At 40.9% G+C, this 22,688-nt stretch overlaps 1 protein-coding gene and 1 long non-coding RNA gene across 3 annotated transcripts in view; one reads left to right on the forward strand and one right to left on the reverse strand.

The window, feature by feature from the left end:
* Vmp1 (vacuole membrane protein 1) overlaps positions 1-22,688 on the forward strand; it is a 102,669-nt gene that overhangs the window by 77,640 nt on the left and 2,341 nt on the right. For both annotated transcript variants that reach the window (XM_052194321.1, XM_052194322.1), the window contains exons 9-11: positions 2,061-2,177; positions 7,711-7,772; positions 22,326-22,428. In XM_052194321.1, the coding sequence (XP_052050281.1) occupies positions 2,061-2,177; positions 7,711-7,772; positions 22,326-22,428 (282 nt within the window). The remainder of the gene's footprint in view (positions 1-2,060; positions 2,178-7,710; positions 7,773-22,325; positions 22,429-22,688) is intronic.
* Positions 12,458-16,764, reverse strand: LOC127693469 (uncharacterized). Its single transcript, XR_007979700.1, has 4 exons — positions 16,527-16,764; positions 13,815-13,908; positions 13,458-13,554; positions 12,458-12,913 (listed from the first exon to the last, which is right to left on the reverse strand). It is a non-coding gene; the product is annotated as an uncharacterized LOC127693469 (long non-coding RNA).

Raw genomic sequence — 22,688 nt, forward strand, 5'->3', positions numbered from 1 at the left:
GGGGAGAGGGAGGTGAAAAGTAATATAGATAATAATGTTCTTAATCTGAGACCAGTTGCCTGGGTTCAGATCTTTTTAATGGTGGAAATGTCTTACTCTGTCTTACCATTCTTTTCTACAAAATAAGTAAAATAAATATCATATAGTATGTGCCTGGGGAAAATGAAATGCTTTTCATTTCCCAAAGCAGGAAATCTTTATTCATGGTCACTCTTTGCCTGTGCGTTAAAAGCTAACCATCCATTCTGTGCATTCCTTATATTGGAATCCATATCTCACATACAGTTAGAGTTAAGTTAAATTTAAAGATAAGTTTGGCTGTCTACGAATTTTTTCTAAGATTTTTTTAATGAAAGTTAAAGGATACTTGTTAATTACCTTCATGTCGACATTTAAACTAAGATAAAATCCTAGTTGAGAGGAAATTTTAAAGCACTCCTGTAGGGTTTTTGTTTGTTTGTGTTGTTATTATTTTATTATACATGGGTGTTTTGTGTGTATGCATATCTGTTACTGGGTCTGCAGGGGCAAAAAGAGGGTGTTGGATCCACTAGGAGTACAGTGACAGGTGGTTGTTAACCACCATGTGTGTGAGAATTGAAAACTCCCCTATTTACTATGGATTAAAGCATGAAAATGAACAATAGCTGGGCCAGAGACCGCTCCTCCAGAATTCAATGCCCACCAACCACAACCATCCTTAATGGGATCCCATGCCCTCTTCTGAAGATCACTTCAGTGTACTCACATACATAAAATAAATAAATAAACACTAGAGTAGTGGTAGTGCTCTCCTTTAATTTCAGAGGATCTCCTCAGCTTAAAGCCAGTCTGGTCTACACAGTGAGTTCTAGCACAGCTGGGGCTACCCAGAAAAACCCTGTCTCAAAGAAAGGGGGGGGGGGGAGAGGGAGAGGGAAAGAGAAAATGAACAAAATTGTATTTGATAGACTTGTGATCACATAAAAAAGAAAGGTAAGGTGTGGCCTTTGCACGCTGTAGTTACAGGAAGAGGAGGCTGTACAGAGTCTGAATGCAGAGTCCAATAGTCACGGCAGAGAGTGCTTGAGTTCTTATTTAGTCTTCACAGTAGTACGAGAAAACTGCATGTGGTAAATATTTTTTTTAAACAACTGGGCTTTTCTTTCAGAGTTCAAAAATAAAATTATATAAATTAATTGGTTTACAAATGGTTCAGCCAACAGTCCAGGGTATTTCTGTGGGAGAAAAATAAGTAAAGTGCTCAAAAACTGTTGTGGTTTCTTCACATTTTTACATGAAATTGTTTTAATGTGGGAATGTTTGGAAAGGTGTTTATTGTGAGTCACTTCTTTGTCTAGGATAGAGTACTCAAGACATCTGAGTTGGTGTGCTCTCATCCTCCACCCTTGATCTTTTTAAAATATGGCCACATGGCCCCAGAGCTGTAGGCATTCTTGATATAAAATACAAATAATGAATTATTTTTGAGCAGGACCTCAACCCACTCTGTCCTGAATCCACTTTGTGGCCAAGAGTAACCTTGTACCCCTGCCTGCCTTGCCTCCCAAAGCCTATAGCTGAGGCACGTAGTAAGTTTAAATGTTGAAAGCATCCACCAGTAAGTGTAGTTGAGATTTCACATGTTTACTGAAGATATGAACACAATTATCTCCAGATAATTGTGTTTTGGGTAAGAATTTACTTAGAACTTCTCTAATTCATTCATACCTTACCAAGGAAAACAGCCACCAAAGGAGCAGAAATCTACTAAAAGGGATTAAATTTCTGCAGATCCAAGGTTGTATCCATTCCTTCTGTGTTGAAAACTGTTTGTTTGAGGTGCATCTTAGTTTGCTGTGGTCTTATAGAATGGCAGTCTACCGAGAATGAGATCCAGCTTGGGGACTGCTATTAGAACTCCTTGCTAGTCTCCTGAACAGTGTCATATGCTCACCAGGGTCCTTTATCTTGTGTCATATAGAAAGCACTGTTTAAAGCAGGACACCACACACCAATGGGTTTTAAAAACATTTTCTTGAATTATTCATAGAAGTCTTTTTTTTTTCTTCTCTTGGTAGATTCCAAATCCCCTGTTTGACCTGGCTGGAATAACATGTGGACACTTCCTTGTACCTTTTTGGACTTTCTTTGGTGCAACCCTGATTGGAAAAGCAATCATTAAAATGCATATCCAGGTAATTATAGCTGAGTCACTGCTTAATGATTTTGATAGAACCTTGATAGGACCAAGGTCTTGCTTGCTTCTTCCTTCTATCAGTTAGATAATAAAGTATGCAAATTTAGAAGTAAGTAAATTCTGCTGTTTGTTTTTCTTTTCTCTTCCTTCTTGCTTTCTTTATTAAAAAAAAAGTAAGTAGTGTACTTGTGTAAGGAAATGCATATGATTTTCATGTACACAGTCAAAAGCTATGTACATGACCACCACCTGAAAGAGGATCACCTTTCATTGATTCTTGCTTTCCTTCACACACTGCATAGCACTTCCTGGATTGTCACCAATATCCTTTACCGACCAGGTAGATGTTTGTGGGCAAGAGAAGGGTAGTGAAGCTGTGAGGACATATGGGCTGAGTGGTTAGAGAACTGAGACTCTGCTACTCCCCAGAGCCACTCTTAACATCTTTAAGATATATACTCACAAATAGACTAAGAACATAAGTGAAGGAGAAGTGGCTGCTCCTTGAATTGTTCCATCTAAGAGCAACTCTCAGTAATAAAAAAATCTAAGAAAGAATTTTTGTAAATCAGTGTGTTTCACAGCAAATAAGAATTTGCTAAAAAAAGAAAGTTAAGAACAATGAACTAATGTTTCTAAAAATAAAAGTCTATCCCCAGCGATGATAAGGGACTAGAGAAATGGCTCAGCATTTCTGGCTGCTCTTCCAGAGGACCCTGGTTCAGTTCACAGCACTCACATGGCTGCTAACAACCATGTGCTCTAACCCCAGAGGATCTAACATCCTCTTCTGTCCTCTGCAGGCACTGAATGCACATACATTCATGGACATACATGCAGACAGAACACCCACACACAAAGAAATCTTTTAAAGGAGGGAGGGATGTCTGGCATGTTGGTGCATGACTTTAAACCCAGCACTCAGGAGGCAGAGGCAAGTGGATGTCGAAGCCAGCTTGGTCTACAGAGTGAGTTCCAGGCTGCACAGAGAAAGCCTGTCTCAAAAAACAAAACCAATGCTGACATAGCTTTTTGAGTTAAGGCCTAAGTACTCAGTCATTATAATTCCTATTGTAACAGTTAATGTAATCTGTACATATACTTTGTTTCATGTGTCTGAATGTTTCACCTGCATGACATGTGCTCTATATGCACACCTGGTGCCACAGAGGCTGGAGAAGCTGTCCCTTTGGTGCCAAACCCTAGTTCTCTTCAAGAGCAGCAAGTGCTCTTAACTGCTAAGCTATCTCTTCAGCCCCATAATCTGTAAATCTGTATGTCTTATTTTATACTTCTTGAATATAGTAACTTTCTTTATATTATTATAATTTTTATTGCCTATTTCTTTTTTTTTGTACAATATATTTTCATTTTATTCACTTCCTTCCTCACCACCTTCCATACCTGTTTTAATTTTGAATTAATCTAATCCAGTTTGTGCTACACATGTACTCATAGATATATGGCCTTCCCCTGAAGCATGGTAGACCTACCAGGGCCACACCCATAAGGAAAATTGTTATAAAATTTGAATTCTAAGCACGTTACATGTAGCTATTTTTTTTGTTTGTTTTTGGGTTTTTTTTTTGTTTGTTTGTTTGTTTTTTTTTTTTTTGGTTTTTTTTTTTGGCTTTTTCAAGACAGGGTTTCTCTGTGTAGCCCTGGCTGTCCTGGAACTCACTCTGGTGTACACCAGGCTGGCCTCGAACTCAGAAATCCACCTGCCTCTGCCTCCCAGAGTGCTGGGATTACAGGCGTGTGCCACCATCGCCCGGTCAAAATTGATAATACATTTTAAACATCATAAGTAGATTTTCTTCTAAGATATACCAATTCTGCTTTGTTTTGTTTCTCTGTGTAGCCTTGGCTATCCTAGAACTCAATCTGCCAACCAGGCTGACCTCAAACTCAGGGATCATCTATCTGCCTGCCTCTGCCTATTAAGTGCTAGGATTAAAAGCATTTGCCACCACTGCCTGGCTCAATTCATATTGTACCTCATACTATTTTTCTTCCTTCCTTCCTTCCTTCCTTCCTTCCTTCCTTCCTTCCTTCCTTCCTTCCTTTCTTTTTTTTTTTTTTTTTTTTTTTTTTGGTGTTTCAAGACAGGGTTTCTCTGTGTAGCTCCAGCTGTCCTGGAACTCACTCTGTAGACCAGGCTGACCTCAAACTCAGAAATCAGCCTGCCTCTGCCTCCCAAGTGCTGGGATTACAGGTGTGCACCACCACCACCCAGTTTTTTGTTTGTTTGTTTTTGTTTTTTTAAGATTTATTTATTTATTTTATGTATGTGCCCACACTGTGGCTCTCTGGTGAGACACACCAGAAGAGGGCGTCAGATCTCATTACAGATGGTTGTGAGCCACCATGTGGTTGCTGGGATTTGAACTCAGGACCTCTGGAAGAGCAGAGCTCTTAACCGCTGAGCCATCTCTCCTGCCCACACTTCTTACTTTTTTTTTTAATTTTTTTAATTTATGTTCTATATTCTTTGTTTACATTCTAAAAGCCTTCCCCTTTCCCAGTCCCCCTCCCCCATACCTCATACTTTAAACTCCGTAGAATTCTGGTATAAAGGACGTGTTCTGAGTACAGTACTCATACTTAAGTTGCTAATAAGCAATATGTGTCAAGAATGCTGACAGATGGAATTTGAACCCAGGTCCACTAAGGAAAGTAAATGTTTTACTACAGGCTGACTATCAGGACCAATGATGGGTGTGAGGTAGTTGTGCATAGAGAAACTTAAAGTTTAGAAGGAAAAAGCCTTGCCTTAGGACCTGGAATTCAAAACAAACTGCGGAAGGTGAAGTTGTTCCTCTACCTACTATGTAGAGAAAAAAGAAAGAAAACCCATTTGTCTTTCCAAGGCATGGGTCTGGATTCTTTTCCTGACTGTGGGATATGTTTACTGTGTTCCATTGCACATAGTAACTTGCCTTATTAAGGCATGTCACTTGATGTGCATCCAGATGTAACTTAGAACAAGCCTTTCTCATTCCCTGAGTAGGCAGTATTAATGAGTAATATAAACATTTTGGTCAGTTTGAGAGTCCAGAGAAACACCCACACACAAATTCTTCTGTATTCTACTAAAGCCCAGCTCTCCATTTGCTTTTATTTTATTCTTTTTTTTCTCAGCTTCACTTTAGATGGCTTTCCAATAAGTTATTTTTATTAATGTCTTGCTGTCTGTTAATCTTCTTTGAAAAAATTCCCACCAGTACATCTACTATGTTGGATCAAAACTTCCCTGTTCACTAGGTAGATTCAGCCTAGAAGAGGATTCTTATCTTGTTCCCAAATGAAGAAGAAAATTAACATGATTGTGTGCATCTTACTCACCATGACTATTGGTTTTGCCTGTCTGCATCCCCTGAAAGTGTGTGCGCGCACACACACACACACACACACACACACACAAAACTGGATTGTGAGCCTTAAGGGTCAGAAAGCTTATTTCCTTGGTTTTGGCCATTAAGGGCACTTTAGCACGTGGTCTCTTCTGTGTTGCCTCGGGCACAGTTCTTCACTTCCTCTGCTCAGATCTTTATCTTACATAGCCTTTTCCCTTGAGAGTGGTTTTTTTTTTTTCTGTTTGGTTTGGTAGGTTTTATTGTTGTTGGGCTTTTTTGTTTGTTTGGATTTGTTCTTTGTTTGCTTGCTTGTTTGATTGATTGATTGGTTTTTGAGACATGCTCTCTCTGTATCCTTGGCTGTACAGAGCTCTCTTTGTAGTCCAGGCTGGCTTCAAACTCTTGAGTTTCAGCTGCCTCTTCCTCCTGAGTGCTGGGATTAATGGTATGTGCCACCACCTGGTTCCCTTGTTTCTTGTATACACATGAATGAGGAAAAATGTTCACTGATTTGTGCTTTATGCTTATATGGTAGAATCCCAACTCTGGCTTACAGCTTTCAAGACTGAGACATGGGTTCTTAAATGGCTGATACATTTTATGTCCTACCCAGCCCAGTGAATTTTTAAGCTGTTACATATAAAAAGGAAATTTTGTTTTGTTTCTCAAGCAATGAAGTTGTGCAATTATTGGGCACAGGCTGATGTTGCATTGTTAGGCAATGATGGTAGGGAAAGCTTATGGTGTTGAAATCACTGAAAGTCACAACCATTATTTCTGTGGATTGTTGAAAGATTTATGGCTCCAAGAATAACTGGTTTTTGGTGTGGACCACTGGACTGTTGCTTTCCCCTCTACATTTACTTTAACGGCTGTCTCGATAGGCTGTTATCCTTCACCATTCCTAGTACTCTGGTGTGCACTCTCCTTTGAGCCATCTTGCCTGCTCAGCCCCTCATGGTTGTAGCGAGTGGGGAAGAAGACCGCTGACCTTTGTTTTATTCCCGCCTCTCCGTTGGTTACGTTGGCTAACATAATTATTGAACAAACAACAGTGGCAAAGCGCTCGTTGTCAGGAACTTGGAGAAACTCCAGGAATCCAGCCTTATTCACAGAATTATTATGCATCCTTATAAGCTAAAGTTAAATAGAAACTGTTGAATCCCTAGTCAGTGCTAAAGCTAGGCGTGACCTTTCCATTCCCTGCACTTCCATGTCAGTGGTGAGTGTGTGTGTGTGTGTGTGTGTGTGTGAGAGAGAGAGAGAGAGAGAGAGAGAGAGAGAGAGAGAGAGAGTTTCTGTACTAGATTTCTACCATTTGTAGAAAAATCAAGATTTAAGAAGAGTTCTCAGCATTTTGTTTCCTAAAAGCCCTTACTATTGCCTGATGTTATCCATAATAAGTACTTTATGCTCACATGTGTTGAATGAAGCTGAGAATATTTGCTATTAGCCCTAAAGATATCTGGGGTTTTTTGTTTGTTTGTGTCAAGATGGGGTCTCTCTGTGAAGTCCTTACTGGCCTGGAACTCCCTCTGTAGACCAGGCTGGCCTCAAACTCAGAGATCCTCCTGCCTCTGCCTCCCGAGTGCTCTAAAGACATGCACCACCACACCCAGCCCTCTTTTTTCTGTTTTAGTGTCAGGCATCAATATCTTTAATTAACAGAGGGAAAATTTCATTCTCAGCAAACTAAAAACTTGAAAAGTCCATTTAGCCCTAAGCCTGGAAGATCAGGCTTGTTCAGGTTCTAGAAACTTTGAAAGTGTTGCTGTAAAACCTTCCTAAAAAGATAGGCTGTCTTCCTAAAATCTCTGAAGTACATTCAGGTGAGGCTTCTGTTAGAGTAAGCAGCTTTGAGCCCATAGTGGGCTCTGCTTTGTATACAACTCTTAAGATAGAAAGGGTGATTTCTCCACTGTCCCCTCCCAGGCTCAGGTTTCATGACTCAGTCTGAGACAGTCCTGTAACCTAGTAAAAGACAACAGCCTGGCCTAAGGAAAGCATCTTTTAAAATACCAACTACCATCTGAATTAAATAGTTTCTTATTCTAAAATATATATATTAAATTACAGCTAAGGGCAGCACACCACGTTCTTTTAGACGATTATGCTTTGGAATTTACAGATAATTCTTGTAAATAATTGATTATTTTAACTGGTGTTTTCTTTCAGAAAATCTTTGTTATAGTAACTTTCAGCAAGCACATCGTGGAGCAGATGGTGGCTTTCATTGGGTGAGTAATTCCTTAAAGACTAATATTAATACTATGTTTTGAGTGGAGTAAATGTGTATGGAAGAATACATTGGGATAAAATCTAAAACAGCTGGTTTTGAGGAAAAAAAGTGTTTGCCCTATTGTTATTAAAAAGACATTTTTACCCAACTGAAGGGAAAAATAAAGCTCACTTTTTCCATTTCTTTGGAAACTAAATGTATCAGTTCACATAATTCTTGATTTTAAAGAGCTTTTAGTTTAGAATATGTGACCTTTCTTTGTAGAAAAAGCATATATGTGTCATTACAGTTTAACATAGCTTTAGGCCAGCTACTCAGTTGCATGTAAGCAAGTTAAATATATACTTTACATAATGTTGTAGTATTTTATTAAAGGTTGTGCAATATTCTCAAAATTTGTCAAATAGGAAGCTGTTACTTCACTAGAGAAAAATTAGGCCAATTAAATGGCTAAACTATTTGATGCATTTATTTTTTTTTGCAGTTTTCAGAAGTAAGACCATTTGAACATAGTTCAAATCATAATGTCACAACATTACCAGCTTCAGGTCAACAAAACAGTTTAAAAAAAAAAACACCCATTTTGATTAACTTTCAAATGGAATATGAACAGAGTCAGATGGTAGAAATAAAATCAAGAATTGTTGGTTTTTTAGCTTGCTTACTTCATCTTTCATGTGGTTTGGGTTGTTTGTTTGTTTGTTTATTCGTTTTTTGGTTTTTTGTTTTTTTACAAGAGAATTTTCTTTCATTTAGTAATAGAGTGGTGCATGATGGGAACTGGTTAAGTTGAAGTATACTTTTCTTTTAATGTAAATTTCCATCTTAAAAGTCACTGACACAACCAAATTATTTGTGAAAATTTGTTAATGTTTAAAATGAATTGCTACTTGGTTGTTTGTGTTGATTCATTACTCTTCAAAGAGTATATAGTGTGCTCGCTATATAGCATAGATATTCTTGGATATGTTTTATAATAAAAGAGTTTTTATAATATTTTGTATCTCTAATGAAATAATTAAGGAAAAATACATTCTTGAGAATATACTAAATAGAACCAAGCACTGGTTTATTAATTCCTAAATCTTTGATCATTTATGTGAAATATAATTTATACATTAAAGGCTCATGCCTTGCGGGCAGTGGTGGCGCAGACCTTTAATCCCAGCACTTGGGAGGCAGAGGCAGGTGGATTTCTCAGTTCAAGGCCAGCCTGGTCTACAGAGTGAGTTCCCGGACAGCCAGGGCTACACAGAGAAACCCTGTCTCAAAAAACCAAAACCAAACAAACAAACAAAGGCCTTTAATCCCATCCCAGTATTCAAGAGACAGTGGCTGGGGCAATCTCTATAAATTCAAAGTTAGCCTGGTCTACAAATTAAGTTCTAGGAAAGCCAGGGCTACACAAAGAAGGAAGGAAGGGAGGGAGGGAGGGAGGGAGGGAGGGAGGGAGGGAGGGAGGAAGGAAGGAAGGAAGGAAGGAAGGAAGGAAGGAAGGAAGGAAGGAAGGAAGGAAGGAAGGAAGGAAGGAAGGAAGACAACTTGTCTGGCTTTTATGCTGCCTGAATCTGTATAAACAGAATTCTTTGTATGTCATCATACATCACTCCGACAGCAAGAGAAGGGGAGGTGGCCCTGCCGCAGAGGCCTGTCCCCCAGCACTGGGAGGCTAAGGCAGGCCCAGGGTCTGAGCCATCCTGAGCGACTATGCGTTGCATGGGGATGTGGGGACTAAATATTTTGTCTCCTATTTTTTAAGGAAATCTCCTCCTATTTTATATTCATCAAACCTTAGAGACTACTCCACCTCCCTTGAGAAAATTCTAAAAGCACAGACATGTTGTTACCTGTCATACACACCCACTGGAGAGTGACAGAGAGTCCTGCCACACCCACTTTCTTCATTTCTCTTTCCTCAGACTAAATGCTTGTAGCAGGAATAGTTTCAGCTGCTTCACAACCTCTCCACCATCATCTGTTTCTCCAGCCTCTGGAGTTTCTAGACGCTTGTATTACAGAGCTGCCTGTCTCACATACCCAGTCTGTTCCTGTCCTTTCAGATCTGTTACACCGCACTGCCATCAGAAACCTTTTTAATCTGACATGTTACCAACAATACCCTCAGTCCTCTGCTCTCCCCCCACCCCAAGAAATAAAACCAAAAGTCCTTAAGGTGTGGGTGGGAGCTCCGAGTGTCCTCCTCCTGCTCAGTGTCACGGACGCTTGGATCCCAGCATTCATGTTTGAGTCTGTTTCCTTTGCCTGCCTCAGGATATCTTGACTTTTACACTCATGGTGTTTTAGGCCAAATAATCCTGTTTTGAAGGACTGTCCCATGTGCTGTTAGCAACTCCCAGTCTGTCAGTCTCAATCAAGTTATCTCAGGTGCTAAAGCACTTGCTTAGCAGAATACCATTTTGGCAGCATGCTTGAGGCCCTGAGTTCAACTTCGTGTATGTATTCCACAATGGTGCCAAATGTATGGAGGGTAAACCCATCATCCACAGTAAGAATGTCCATTACTTTTCAGCTTTTATCCTTAGAAAACTCCCTGTGATTTGGTCGGATATTCCTGAGCCAGGGACTTCTCTTCATAGCAACATACATGACATACATTTACAGTTTTATTTTTATGTTTATGAATATATCATTACTTCTGTGGCTCCCCCTTTGCCCCCCCTTTTTTTTTCTGGGAGTCCTATGTAACCTGGGCTGACTTCAAACATTCTTATGTAATTGAGACTGGTCTTAAACTTCTTAAACTTTCCTCCCCCTACTGAGCTGGAATTAAAGATGTGCCCCACCAGGCTCAGTTTATGTGACTTTGGGAATCAAATCCAAGACTGTTTGCATGCTGGACCAACTCAGCCACCTCCCTATCCCTGATGGCCATCTTGTTTCTGCCAACCCACAGAGGTCCACCTGCTTCTACTGACCCACGTCCAGCATCTGTGAGCTTCTTAATTTCAGAGACCATGTGTATTGTTTACTGTTCTGAGCACCTGACAGCCTGACTCACACAGAACAGATACTCAGGAAATGACCACATGCTATTCAAATAGAGGTCCACCCTATAAAATCAGCGGATCTTTTGCATAGCCCATATTCTTCTGTTTCCTTTGATTTTGGAGTTTCTAGGAAATTCTGCCATTTGTCTACAGTATATAGAAGTTGAAGTGCCTTTTTAATATTTGGACAACTTAGTTAAATTGCAGTATATTCTGTTTCCTATTACTTTCTTTTAAACTGCATTAGCATGGTTCCTGAAAGAATCCCAATGAGGGACTAGAGAGATGGCTCTGGCTTAAACACCCACATTGATGACTCATAACTTCCTGCAACTCCATCTCCCAGGGACTTGCTGCAGTCCTGACCTCCGAGGGTACCTCTCTACACATACCTACATGCTGACACATATGCATACACATTATTATTAATTATTATATATAAGCCCTCTGGTAGTGGCACACACCTTTAATCCTAGCACTTGGGTCGTAGTCAGGAAGATCTCTGTGAGTTCAAGGATAGCTGGTCTACAGAATAACTTCTAGGACAGCTAGGGCTACACAGAGAAACTTTGTCTAAATTATGTGTGCGTGCCTGCGTGCGTGTATGTCTGTGTTATAGCTGAGTGGTTAAATAAACAAATCTTTAAATATCTTTAAATAATGTAAGTTAGATTTGGCTTCCTCATCAGATACCAAAAGTGTTAGTATTTTGTCAGTAATTAAATTATAATCACAGTCTCTAACCACAGTGCTAGGATTAAAGAGGCCTGCCTAGATGTTTTTAAATATAAGTGTTCAAAATGAAAATTACCAATATGGCTGGAGGTGTAGCTCTGTGGTAGAGTGTTTACAGGGACTACTTAGCACTGTAACAAATAATAAATATAACACTGAATCCTGAAGGCATGGGTTCATGTAGCTCAGGTTTGTCTGGTTCTCGGTATATGACTCAGAATGATCTTAAACTCTTTCCTTTCTTTTTCTTTTTTTTTTCTTTTTTTTTTTTTCCTTTTGTAACTTTCTCTCAAATATGCATTGTGGCTGCCTAGAACTCACAATATACACCAGGTTGGCCTTGATATTTTTACTTCCGTGTAGGTGTGTATATCTTTGTCAGTAAATACCACATGTGTTTGAATGCCAGTGGAAGAAGGTGTCAGAGTCCTTGGAGCTGGAGTTACAGGTGGTCATTTGCCTGTGCTGGAAACTCAGCTCAGATCCTCTGGAAGAACAGCCAGTCCTCTTAACCACTGGGCTGCCTCTCTCGCCCCAATGGATTGCTGTTCTTAATATAAGTATAAAGTAGCCTAGCTAAACATGATACCCTAATTTAAATAATACCTATTCCCCAATCATAATTAACAATTTTATTTCTAGGACAGTTCTAGAAAGTAGATATCAATATGCTGATATCATAGGTTTAAGGGAAAATGTCCTTATTATCTAAAGCACTAGATTGATCTAAGTTATACTCTGTAAATAATTGGATATATTGGACTACTTACATATTTTGAAAGACTAGATATAGATAATAGCTTTCTAATTTATGGTGTGTTTAGCAAATGGGCAGGGATAGAATTCTGTTGTTTTTAAAGATAATGCTTGTACATTGGTGTGACTCATTTTGAGTAAATCAGAGGGAAGTCAGAGCCAAAGCATCAGCAAACGTGAGAGCTTGAAAGGCACTGTTCATTTATTGTTGCCTATTATTGTGATGACATAAGACTGATTTTTAATTAATTGTAGACTTACATTGTAAGAAATACATGAGACCTGCACATATTTCTTAAAGTACAGAACCAAATAATGAAAATTGTAATTATAAAATGACATGTTCCCGAATTCTCACCAAATAGAGACTAAGAATTCCCAGAAAATAACATTAAGCCTATGACATAAGCCATATGCAGAACATTGGCTTGCTGTCAGCTTGCCAGGGTCTTATTGGAAGACAAAGTCCCAGTTTTACCACACGAGAGAAGTTTCCATAACTCTGTCATTGAACTGGAGAGCTGGGGGATGGGCTTGGCTCGGACAGGGACTTTTTACCAGATACAGAATGTTCCATACTCTTCTTTGCTGTCTCCTATTTTTGAGTTAACTTGATGTTTGACCTCAGAGTTAGGCTTGCCTGTAGGCAGGAGAGATCATTTGAACCAGTTAGTAATTAAGTTCTGAAATCGGAATGTTGTTTCTAGTTCTTCGTAGCTCTGTGGAAAGTAGTCACAATGAGCTGTGTCAGCCTGGACCACAGGAGGAAAACGCAACATTTTCTTTTTATTTATTTATTTTTCCTTATTTTTCTGTTTGGGTTCTGTTTTTTGTTTTGTTTTTGATAGCTTCTTTTGTTCTTGCTGCTGCTACTGTTGAAAGAGGGTCTTACTCTGCAGCCCTGCCTGTCCTGCAGCTCACTTCATGTAAACCCAGCTGGCCTTGAAGTCACAGAAGTGTCTTGGATTAAAGGAATGGGCTGCCTTGCTGGCTATTTTTTTATTGTAAAATGTTATCTAGTTCATGTCTCTGATTCTGTTTTACATTGGTCATTATGAAAATAATTTTCTTAAAAGGTTATAGAAGTCTGGACCACAAATACTCATTTCAGTGATCTGGGAACAGATCACTAGCTTAGGACCCAGCTGTGGTGACACAGTTCTACACTCTGATTTTAAAGTTACCTCCCTCTGCAGTTGATGAACGCTTCCCTTCTGTGGTAATCTATCGAAACTCTTCCGTGAAACATCTTCATAGATGCTGGGATGCAGCATAGTTAGACTGTTGATGAGAAATGGGTATTTTATTAGGAAGTCACCATTATCAGAGCATTTCAATGGAATAGTAAAGCTAAAACCAATTATGTTAGATAATACAGGGTAAAGCAAAAGGCAGTCAGACATTCCTGACACATTTTAATTGCCCTATAAATAGTTTCAAGATATATAAACCTATTCTTTCATTAATAGGAGGAAGAATTGCTATGTGATTTTGGATGAAGGAAATACTAGCCCCCCCAAAAAACAAACAAACAAACAAACCTAGATCGAAAATAGAACTTCCAGGGCTGGGGAGATGGCTCAGCCATCAAGAGCACTGCTGCTTTCAGGCAGACCCAGGTTTTGTTTCCAGCACCTGTATCGGGTAGGACATAGCTGCCTGTAATTGTCTCCATGGGATCCAGTGCCCTTTTCTGGCCTTCTTAGATATGTGACCTGTACACACACACACACACACACACACACACATTTGGGCACACAAATACAAACACACACACACAAAAAAAAAAACTTAAGGAAAAAGGAAATACAAATTACTACTGAGCATGCTGGGGAAGGGGGTGGGGAGAAACAGTAAAAATATAAAGGCTAGAGGCATGGTACTGCATACATGCCTTTAATTCCAATAATCTGGAGGCAGAGACAGGCTAATCTCTGTGAGTTAGAGGCCAGCCTGGTCTCCATAGCAAGTTCTAAGATAGCCAGAGCAACATAAGAGAAAATATCAGTGGAGATAGATATGAGAAGAATTCTTGCCTGGTAGCTCATTCTAGTAATCTTCTCAGCTGAAGCAGGAGGATTACCATGATTTCCAGTCCAGCCTGAGCTACAGAGTATTTCTCTGTCTCAAACACAACCTGATGAATTTATTAGCCTCTGTTCTTTGGAAACTGAAATGAAGATGTGTTTCCAAGTGTGCTGAGAGAGCCCCACAGAAGGCAGTGCTTGTCCCTCAGGCTTGGAAGTTGGAAATGTGCGTGGAGAACCAGTCCCCATCAGCTGTTGTAATACAGCCATTACAACAGACCATTCCTTAAACTCCTGCTTTACCATTGACAAAAGTGCCTGCCTGTCCTTCAGGTCTGCATTCTGAAGAAATGATCCCAAACATTCAAAAGCAAGGGCATTGCAAAACCTTTCATGCTAGAAACTGCTTGTGAGGCAGTAGCAACCATATGCCTGAAGAAATGGGATGCTATCATGTGTATAAATAATACCACTGGGTACGCAGTGAGTTAAGTTGAATACAAAAGAATTTTTAATTATTTCAGAGGGGCACAGGTGCAAATGAAATTCAAGATGTTTTCATCCCAAACCCTGAGGTAGAATCACCTAACCCTAAACCTAACCCTAACCAAATTTTAGAAGGTGCCAGAGATTATCAGTGCAAACAAGTCCACATAAGAGGCCTAGAATTTCCAGTGCAGTATGTAATTCTCACTCTGCATTCATTGTATGTTAGGATACTCTTCCAAACCCCCGGTGTATAAAGAAACCACATTTCAAATACAAAAGAGGTAAAGTATTCAGGTCAGTTTGCCAATTTTCCCTGGCAACATCAGCTTCTTAGATTGTCTTCTATGTTCAATGAAATGGTATCAATAGTAAAACTTTTATTCCAGGTACCCAGAATTCCTAGATCTTACTTTCACCAAGTTAAAGATACTGGTTTTCTGTCAGTGCCAGTTCAATCACTCACTCCTGCGATAGTTAGCTAACAGTAGGTATCTTCTTATTTTTTCCCTCTAATCTCTGAGGGCAAGACAGGTATTAATATTAATGAAGGCCCTATTAGATGGCTTTTGGCTTCTTCAGAAGATTTCTTGATAAATTTCCCTGCCCTTTCTAAGGAGTCCACCTTAAGAAGAGATTTTCTGGTAATCTGTCATTGTTGAATCAGGCTAGGAGTCTGAGGTCGGCTCTGAGTCACTATGAATAGAGCTCTAGTATTGGTTGGTCCCCAGGGAAACTGGTGGTTAAACACTGTGAGAATCTTTATCAAACAGGAAATGACAACTCATTAAAATACTAACCGTTAAGCCTGTTTAGATCACTCACTGTCTGGGGGTGGGGAGGACATTTTAAATTTTAACCCTACAATGTTTTTGTCTCTCCTCCCTCCCTCCCTCTCTCTCTCTCTCCCCCCTCCCTCCCTCCCTCTCTCTCTCTCTCTCTCTCCCTCTCTCTCTCTCTCTCTCTCTCTCCCTCTCTCTCTCTCTCTCTCTCTCTCTCTCTCCCCCTCCCTCCCTCCCTTTTAAACATATTTCTAAAAACAGGATTATTTATAAGTGTCTTATCAAGAAAGAGAATTTTTGCCTCTTTTTTTTTTAATAGAAGAAAGGTCTGCATATGATGGAGGAACGAGAGAGGGCTTTTATTTTATCCCCAAAGTATATCTACCCCACTGTTTGTCTCACTATTGCTGTAAGTGTCCAGTCCATTGTCTTCAGAAGACTGCTGGCTTCAGTCGGAAGATGATGATTCTAACCCAGAATGTTAGTGTATGCTTGCAATGCCAGCACTCTAACGACTCAGTCAGGATGCTTGAGAGTTCCAGGCCAGCCTGGGCTCTATAAGGAGACTCTGCCCACCACCCACTACCCACCACCCACCACCCACCACCCACCACCCACCACCCACCAGCCCTGCAAAAAACAAAAAACAGGAAAAAGCAGACAGTTTTCTACTTAGGACTCTACTCATAAGCTTCTGAACTGCATCCCATCCATATCTTAAATTCACCAGAAAAACCTGGTACATGCCTGTAAGCCCAACATATGAGAAACCCAGGCAGGAGGATATGAGTTCAGAACCTACCTGAATTTCATTCACTATTGAAATTTACTAATTTAATCCAGAAAATTCTTAAAAGTTTTTCCTCAGAGCACAGGTTTGACTGTCCAGATGCCTAAAAAGATCCTTCAGAGCAGTCCATTATAAAGACAAGAGCCTGCTGGGTACGAAGGAACATACCTGTGATCCCAGCACTCTGGAGGCAGGGGCAGGTTGATCGCTGAGTTCCAACAGGACACCCTGGGCTGTGTAGAAAGGAGAGACGGGAAGGAGAAGAGATTGTTTTTGTAGATAGTTTGCCTTCCTCCTTGACATTTAATTAGACTGTTAACCAAGCCTTGGGATGGGTTTAGAAGGCAGATGTGGCACATTCTTCTAATTCTAGCACTAGATGTAGAGGCAGGAGGATCGAGCTCAGTTCCTAAGACCCACATGGTGGGATGAAAGAACCAGCCTACATGTTGTCCTCTGACCTCTACTTCAGGCTGCAGTGCTCTGTGGGTGCACAAACAAGCAAAGTGGGGCTTTTGTGTGCATATAACCAAAGCAATACATTATTTTTAATAATAATGTGATGATGACCTGACTCTTCTAAAAGTGTTCTCCCTTATGAGTTCTCAGTGATCTCTGTGTTAGCACCTGAGGCTAGTACTCTAATAATCACCAGGAGGTGCCAAAAAACTTAGCCTGGAAGTACCACGCAATGAGGTAAAGGGGAAAACAACTCTGTACCATAGCTTCCTTGTTTAGGACCCACACCAGTAAGTTTTTATGTGCTCCTGTTCATACTGAGATCCTAGGGAAGTAATCAAGAAAGAAGCAGAGCTTGCATTAAGTTTGAAATGTACCTCAGTTATGCCTCTGCACTAGTCAGATGAATTTCGACTACTTAACAAAACAGTACATTTTTGTTAGTTGGGTTTGGGGTTAATTTTTTAGAAGACTGAGGATGAGACACACACAGGGTCTCTGTAGCTCTGGCTATCCTGAATCACAGTATATAGTCTAGGCTGGCCTCTGCCTCCCAGGAGCTGAGATTAAAGGCATATGCCACTATGCCTGGCGTTGTTTTATTGGGGGTGGGGATGGGGGGTGGGGGGTGTGCGCGCCTGTCCCTTTCCTACTGAGCTGCCTGAATGATCTTGTTTTGATTTTAAAACAGTTTCACCACAAACTTGCTGTCCTGCCTTAGTTTACCCACTGCAGGGATTATAGACATGATCTCCCATTTTCAGCAAAACAGTATACTTTTTCACTTCATTTCTATTAAGTACAGTGCTATGACAATACAGTAACCAAAAACATATCTGACTAGAAAGATCCAAACAGAATCAGTGGCAAGCACAAGGGAAAGTTTACGATCTAGTTAGGTTACTATCTCCATGGCAGAGAAGTGGCTCAAAGGTAGTGAGATGTGATTTTATATGTGTCTCAACTTGTTTGAGACACAGTTTGAAAGAATTCCCATGAGAAGTAGGAGGAGGAAGAAGAGGCAGTGGTGGTGATGGTGGTGGCGGTGGCGGTGGCAGTGGTGGCGGGTGGTAGCGGTGGTGGTGGTGGTGGTGGTGGTGGCGGGTGGCAGCGGTGATAGTGATGGTTCTAGTGTACTTGGATTTGGTATGGGTTCAGTATTAAACAACAAATAAAGATGTCTGCATGGTGGAATATGAATCCCAAACTCTTCAGCAAGCTCCCCAGCTCTGCAACTTCCTCCACACAAACATATCTGAGAACAGAAAAACGATGCAGACGATGAGGAAAGTTCAGAATGTACGTTCTTGTTAGATATATGAATTAGACAAATAGAGTTAAGTGTTTCTAAAACTATTTTAACAATGAAAGATTTTACTTACAAAGTAATCAAGACTTATTTTTCTCAGGGCCGGGCGGTGGTGGCACACGCCTGTAATCCTAGCACTCTGGGAGGCAGAGGCAGGCTGATTTCTGAGTTCCAGGCCAGCCTGGTCTACAGAGTGAGTTCCAGGACAGCCAGGGCTACACAGAGAAACCCTGTCTTGGGAAAAAAAAAAAAAGAACAAATCCAAAAAAAAAAAAAATCCAAACAAAAAACAAAAAAAAAGACTTATTTTTCTCTAGTGTTATTTTGAGTGTGTTTGTTTGTTTGTTGGTTTTGGTTGGTTGCTTGGTGGTGTGTGTCTGCTCGGCTCCTTACACTGCTGTTCAGGCTGCAGCCGCTGGCGTGTCCTGCACATTCTCCTGCCTCACTCATCTCAGCACTGTAGTTGTGAGCCACTGTGTGCTGCTGCATTTTTCTTTCCTTTTTTTTTTTTTTTTAAACAGTAATTACTGTTTGTCAGGAAGTCTGTCTTCTGTTTGTGCTAACATATACTTAGGTACAAACATGGGAAACAGTCAAACACATGAAATCAGTTTTGAGTTCTGAACTTTTGAGGTTTTTCTTTTAAGAGTTTAGGATAGGGCTGGAGAGATGGCTCAGTGGTTAAGAGCACTGACTGCTCTTCCAGAGGTCCTGAGTTCAACTCCCAGCAACCACATGGTGGCTCACAACCATCTGTAATGGGATCAGATGCCCTCTTCTGGTGTGTCCGAGGATAGCTACAGTGTACTCACATACATACATACATACATACATACATACATACATACATACATACATAAATCATTTAAAAAGAGAGAGTTTAGGATAGATTTTTGTTGTTTTGTGATACCCCCACGCCCCTCCCCCAAAAGTCAGTAACAAAAAATAAACCTACCACCTACAAAATTTGTGTTTGTTTGTTTGTTTGTTTGTTTTGGGCTTAATTTTTGTTTGTTTTTCAAAACAGGGTTTCTCTATGTAGCCCTTGTTATATTGGATCTCTCTCTCTCTTTCTCTCTTTCTCTCTTTCTCTCTCTCTCTCTCTCTCTCTCTCTCTCTCTCTCTCTCTCTCTCTCTCTCTCTCTCTCTCTCTCTCTGTAGTCCAGGCTGGCCTCAAACTCAGATTCACCTGCCTCTGCCTCCCAATTTATCCATAGAATATTTTTCTCCCTGTTGTTTAAAAGGACAACAAGGTAAGGGTAAATCAGACGACCTTTCCTCTTTCAATGCTTTCTTATTGAGAGAAAGCAGCTATTTATAAAGCTGGCTTAAGTACATTTTAGTCTAATAAAGGGTGCTACAAAACAGCTCAATACTAAATTGTAGCTCTGTCTATATTTGTTCTTCCACAGCATTGTGTTCTTCAATATCACAAAACCAGTGCTCTGAGCTTCACCCGCTATTGAGAGTTAGATAAGAGTTCTTAGCTGTGGGCACACAGTGGCTCTGAACATAATGCCTTCAGAATGACAAGTGTAACCAACACTAAACATGTATGTATACATGCACAGGCACACGCACACACAGCACCAAGCACACTATTCCTAGTGTGTCAGAAAATAGACTCGTCCTTCTGGTATTCTCAAACATAACTTGAGGGATGAGTTTTTGAGCTTTTAAAAATTTGTCTTAAATGTGTGCTGAGTGTGCCAGCTGTGGCTGAGGATGGCCGGGTGTCTTCTAGCAGTGTGAAGCTGTGGACAGACCGGGTATGATGGCACAGGCTTGAAATCTCAGCACTCTGGAGGCAGAGGCAGGAAGATCAGGAGTCTTGGCAAGTGGGAATTGTATAACAACTTCTAGCCCAGCCTGAGCTGTTTGAGCCCCTGTCCAAGAAACAGGGGGACGTGGGCAGGAGAAAGATGGCTCTGTGGTCAAAAGCACTAGTTGCAGTAGCTTTCTTTCTTTTTTTTTTTTCAATTATTCAAAATCTCTGGTGTAAGAATACTTTGTGGGGCTGGGCGTTGGTGGCGCACGCCTGTAATCCCAGCACTCTGGGAGGTAGAGGCAGGTGGATTTCTGAGTTCGAGACCAGCCTGGTGTACAGAGTGAGTTCCAGGACAGCCAGGGCTATACAGAGAAACCCTGTCTCGAAAAAAACAAAAATCAAAACAAAAACAAAACAAAAAAACCAACTAAATGCTCAGTGTAGAAAATAAATGCTAAAAGAACTGGGAGGAGAAAGGAGAGATGACTGAGGGACGGTGATTATAGCTTGAACAGACGAGCTTCAAGGGTGAGGCAGAGGGCCAACTGACCGCATACCTACAGTGGCAAACAGTAGGCCTGTGCAGTCCCATGTGGGACTCTCTCAGTGGATAGACATCTCCTTACCTTAAGCAACTGTTCCTTATGGTACAGGCAGGAATGCAAATAGTCTCTCCATTTACACTAGGAATAAACTATCTAGATATCAAAACCATTCCAGCAAACTGTGTGGACAGACACAATGGCTTTGAATGCACCGCCATAACCAGAGGACAGCTCCTGGTTTTTTTCCTCCTACATATGGGTCCTAGGAACCTAACTCAGATTGTTAGGCATCTTTACCTGCTGAGCTACCTCACAGGTTCCCCAAAGTTTTGGTTTGGTTTGGTTTGGTTTGGTTTGGTTTGGTTTGGTTTGGTTTGGTTTTTGTGAGACAGGGTTTCTCTGTATAGCCCTGGCTGTCCTGGAACTCACTCTATAGACCCGGCTACACACTGAGCATTTAGGATTGTACTTTCTCCTGTTTGGTTTTGAGACAAGGTTTCTGTGTAGCTCTGGCTCTCCTAGCTGTTCCTACAAAAGACCAGGCTAGCCTCTTAACAGAGACTCACCTGCCTCTGCCTCATGAGTGCTGAGACTACTAGAGTGTGCTGATATGCCCAGCTGCATTTTGTTTGGGAGTGTTTTGTTTTTCTCTTTTTTTATAGTGTCGACACAAAGTGGGGACTCCTTTAAACGTTAAAGGATTGATAGGTAATAATAGTACAAAAAGAAAAAGAATAGCCAGCAGTTAGGAAGTTGTTTCTGGCTGGCAAATATAGTAGCAAAAAAAAGTCTTCTCTTATTATTCTGCTTTTGTAAGCAGCAACTTAATTGTCCCAGGGAAAAAGAGTTCACTGGTGTCAGCACACTGCGCAATAGCACTGGGCACTGCACACATGGGCCTGCTATACTTCGCTGGCCCTAGAAAAAGTACAGGCTTATTTGCCTTGTAGCAAATAAGACAGATGAGAAAATAAAGGTTACAGGAAGTAAGGATGTTTGCTTTTTCAAAGTTGCCCCACAGTACCATTTTATACAACCTGTTAGCTATCAAAAGAAAAAGGGGTGGGGGTGGGAAGGAACCTGGTAGCTTCAGTTGCCAGACCGGTTTTACAGCCCTGGCTCTACAAACTCTGGGGACCGTGGTTGGTCCAGAGCCTTATCAGAGGTAGCTATCCAGACGTCTTGGAACAAGCTGTTTAGTAATGTACAGGGGTTTCTGTGCAAACATCCATCATAAGCCATGAAATGATTCAGGGTTCGTAGTTCCTCTTTGTTCCTTTGTTAATCACTGACTTCTGGCTGGGGGAGGTGCCTCCCCAATGTGCTAATGCATTCTTTTTGGATAAGGATGACGCAGGGGTTGTCCTAATAAGGACTTAGATTGAGAAAGCACCTCCCACCCACCCCATCCCCCTGAGAAAACGGGACAGTCAGAGAGAGGGAGGGCAGTTTCTTTTTTAACTAGAGATGACACAAGCATAAGTCATTTCCTTATTAATCGGTTTAAACCAGTTCTTACAGGAACTAGTGGTGATAAATGTGGGACTTCTCAGAAGTCATTCATTTTATTCTTTGTGCCACAGCAGTGTGCAGTCTCAGCTGTGCTCGCTGGCCTCACCCTTCTGACATAGCAGTGGCTCTGGGCTCTCTCCTGCTGTCTCCCAAATGCATTAGTGTTGTCGATGTCTCTAAGGAGTTCAGGAGGGATTTTATCACTGACCACGGGATTGATTCGTCTCTGATTGTTGAATTTTGTCCTTTTTATGCAGTCCTTGCCTCCCTCCAAACCCCCCCTTTTTTTGAAATCTGAAGGGTAAGTGGATTTCCTTTAACATTTCTCTTGCTTTTCTTCCCAAATGTGTCTTTCCTTTGGTCCCTGCTTCCAGTGCTGTCCCCGGCATAGGTCCGTCTCTGCAGAAGCCTTTTCAGGAATACCTGGAGGCACAGCGGCAGAAGCTTCATCACAGAAGTGAAGCGGGCACACCACAGGTGAGGACCCCTCAGCTTCTTGCCCTCAGCGGCAGCAGCAACAGCGGCAGGCTCAAATTAGATTCAGGGCTCTCCCGATTTCTAGATGGGGTGGCCGAGGTAGTTTATTGGTCTGTATCTAGTGGGTTTTTAGAAAATAAGGATGGGGTAATTAATGGAAGACAGGAGTCTGTTGTGTGCAATGTTGTCTTGATTCTAAATGAGTTATTACATACACTTCCAGACTGGGTTAAAAAGTTAAACGTACACTATCACCAAGT

This window comes from Apodemus sylvaticus, chromosome 10 (assembly GCF_947179515.1).
Source record: "Apodemus sylvaticus chromosome 10, mApoSyl1.1, whole genome shotgun sequence".
NCBI lineage: Eukaryota > Metazoa > Chordata > Mammalia > Rodentia > Muridae > Apodemus > Apodemus sylvaticus.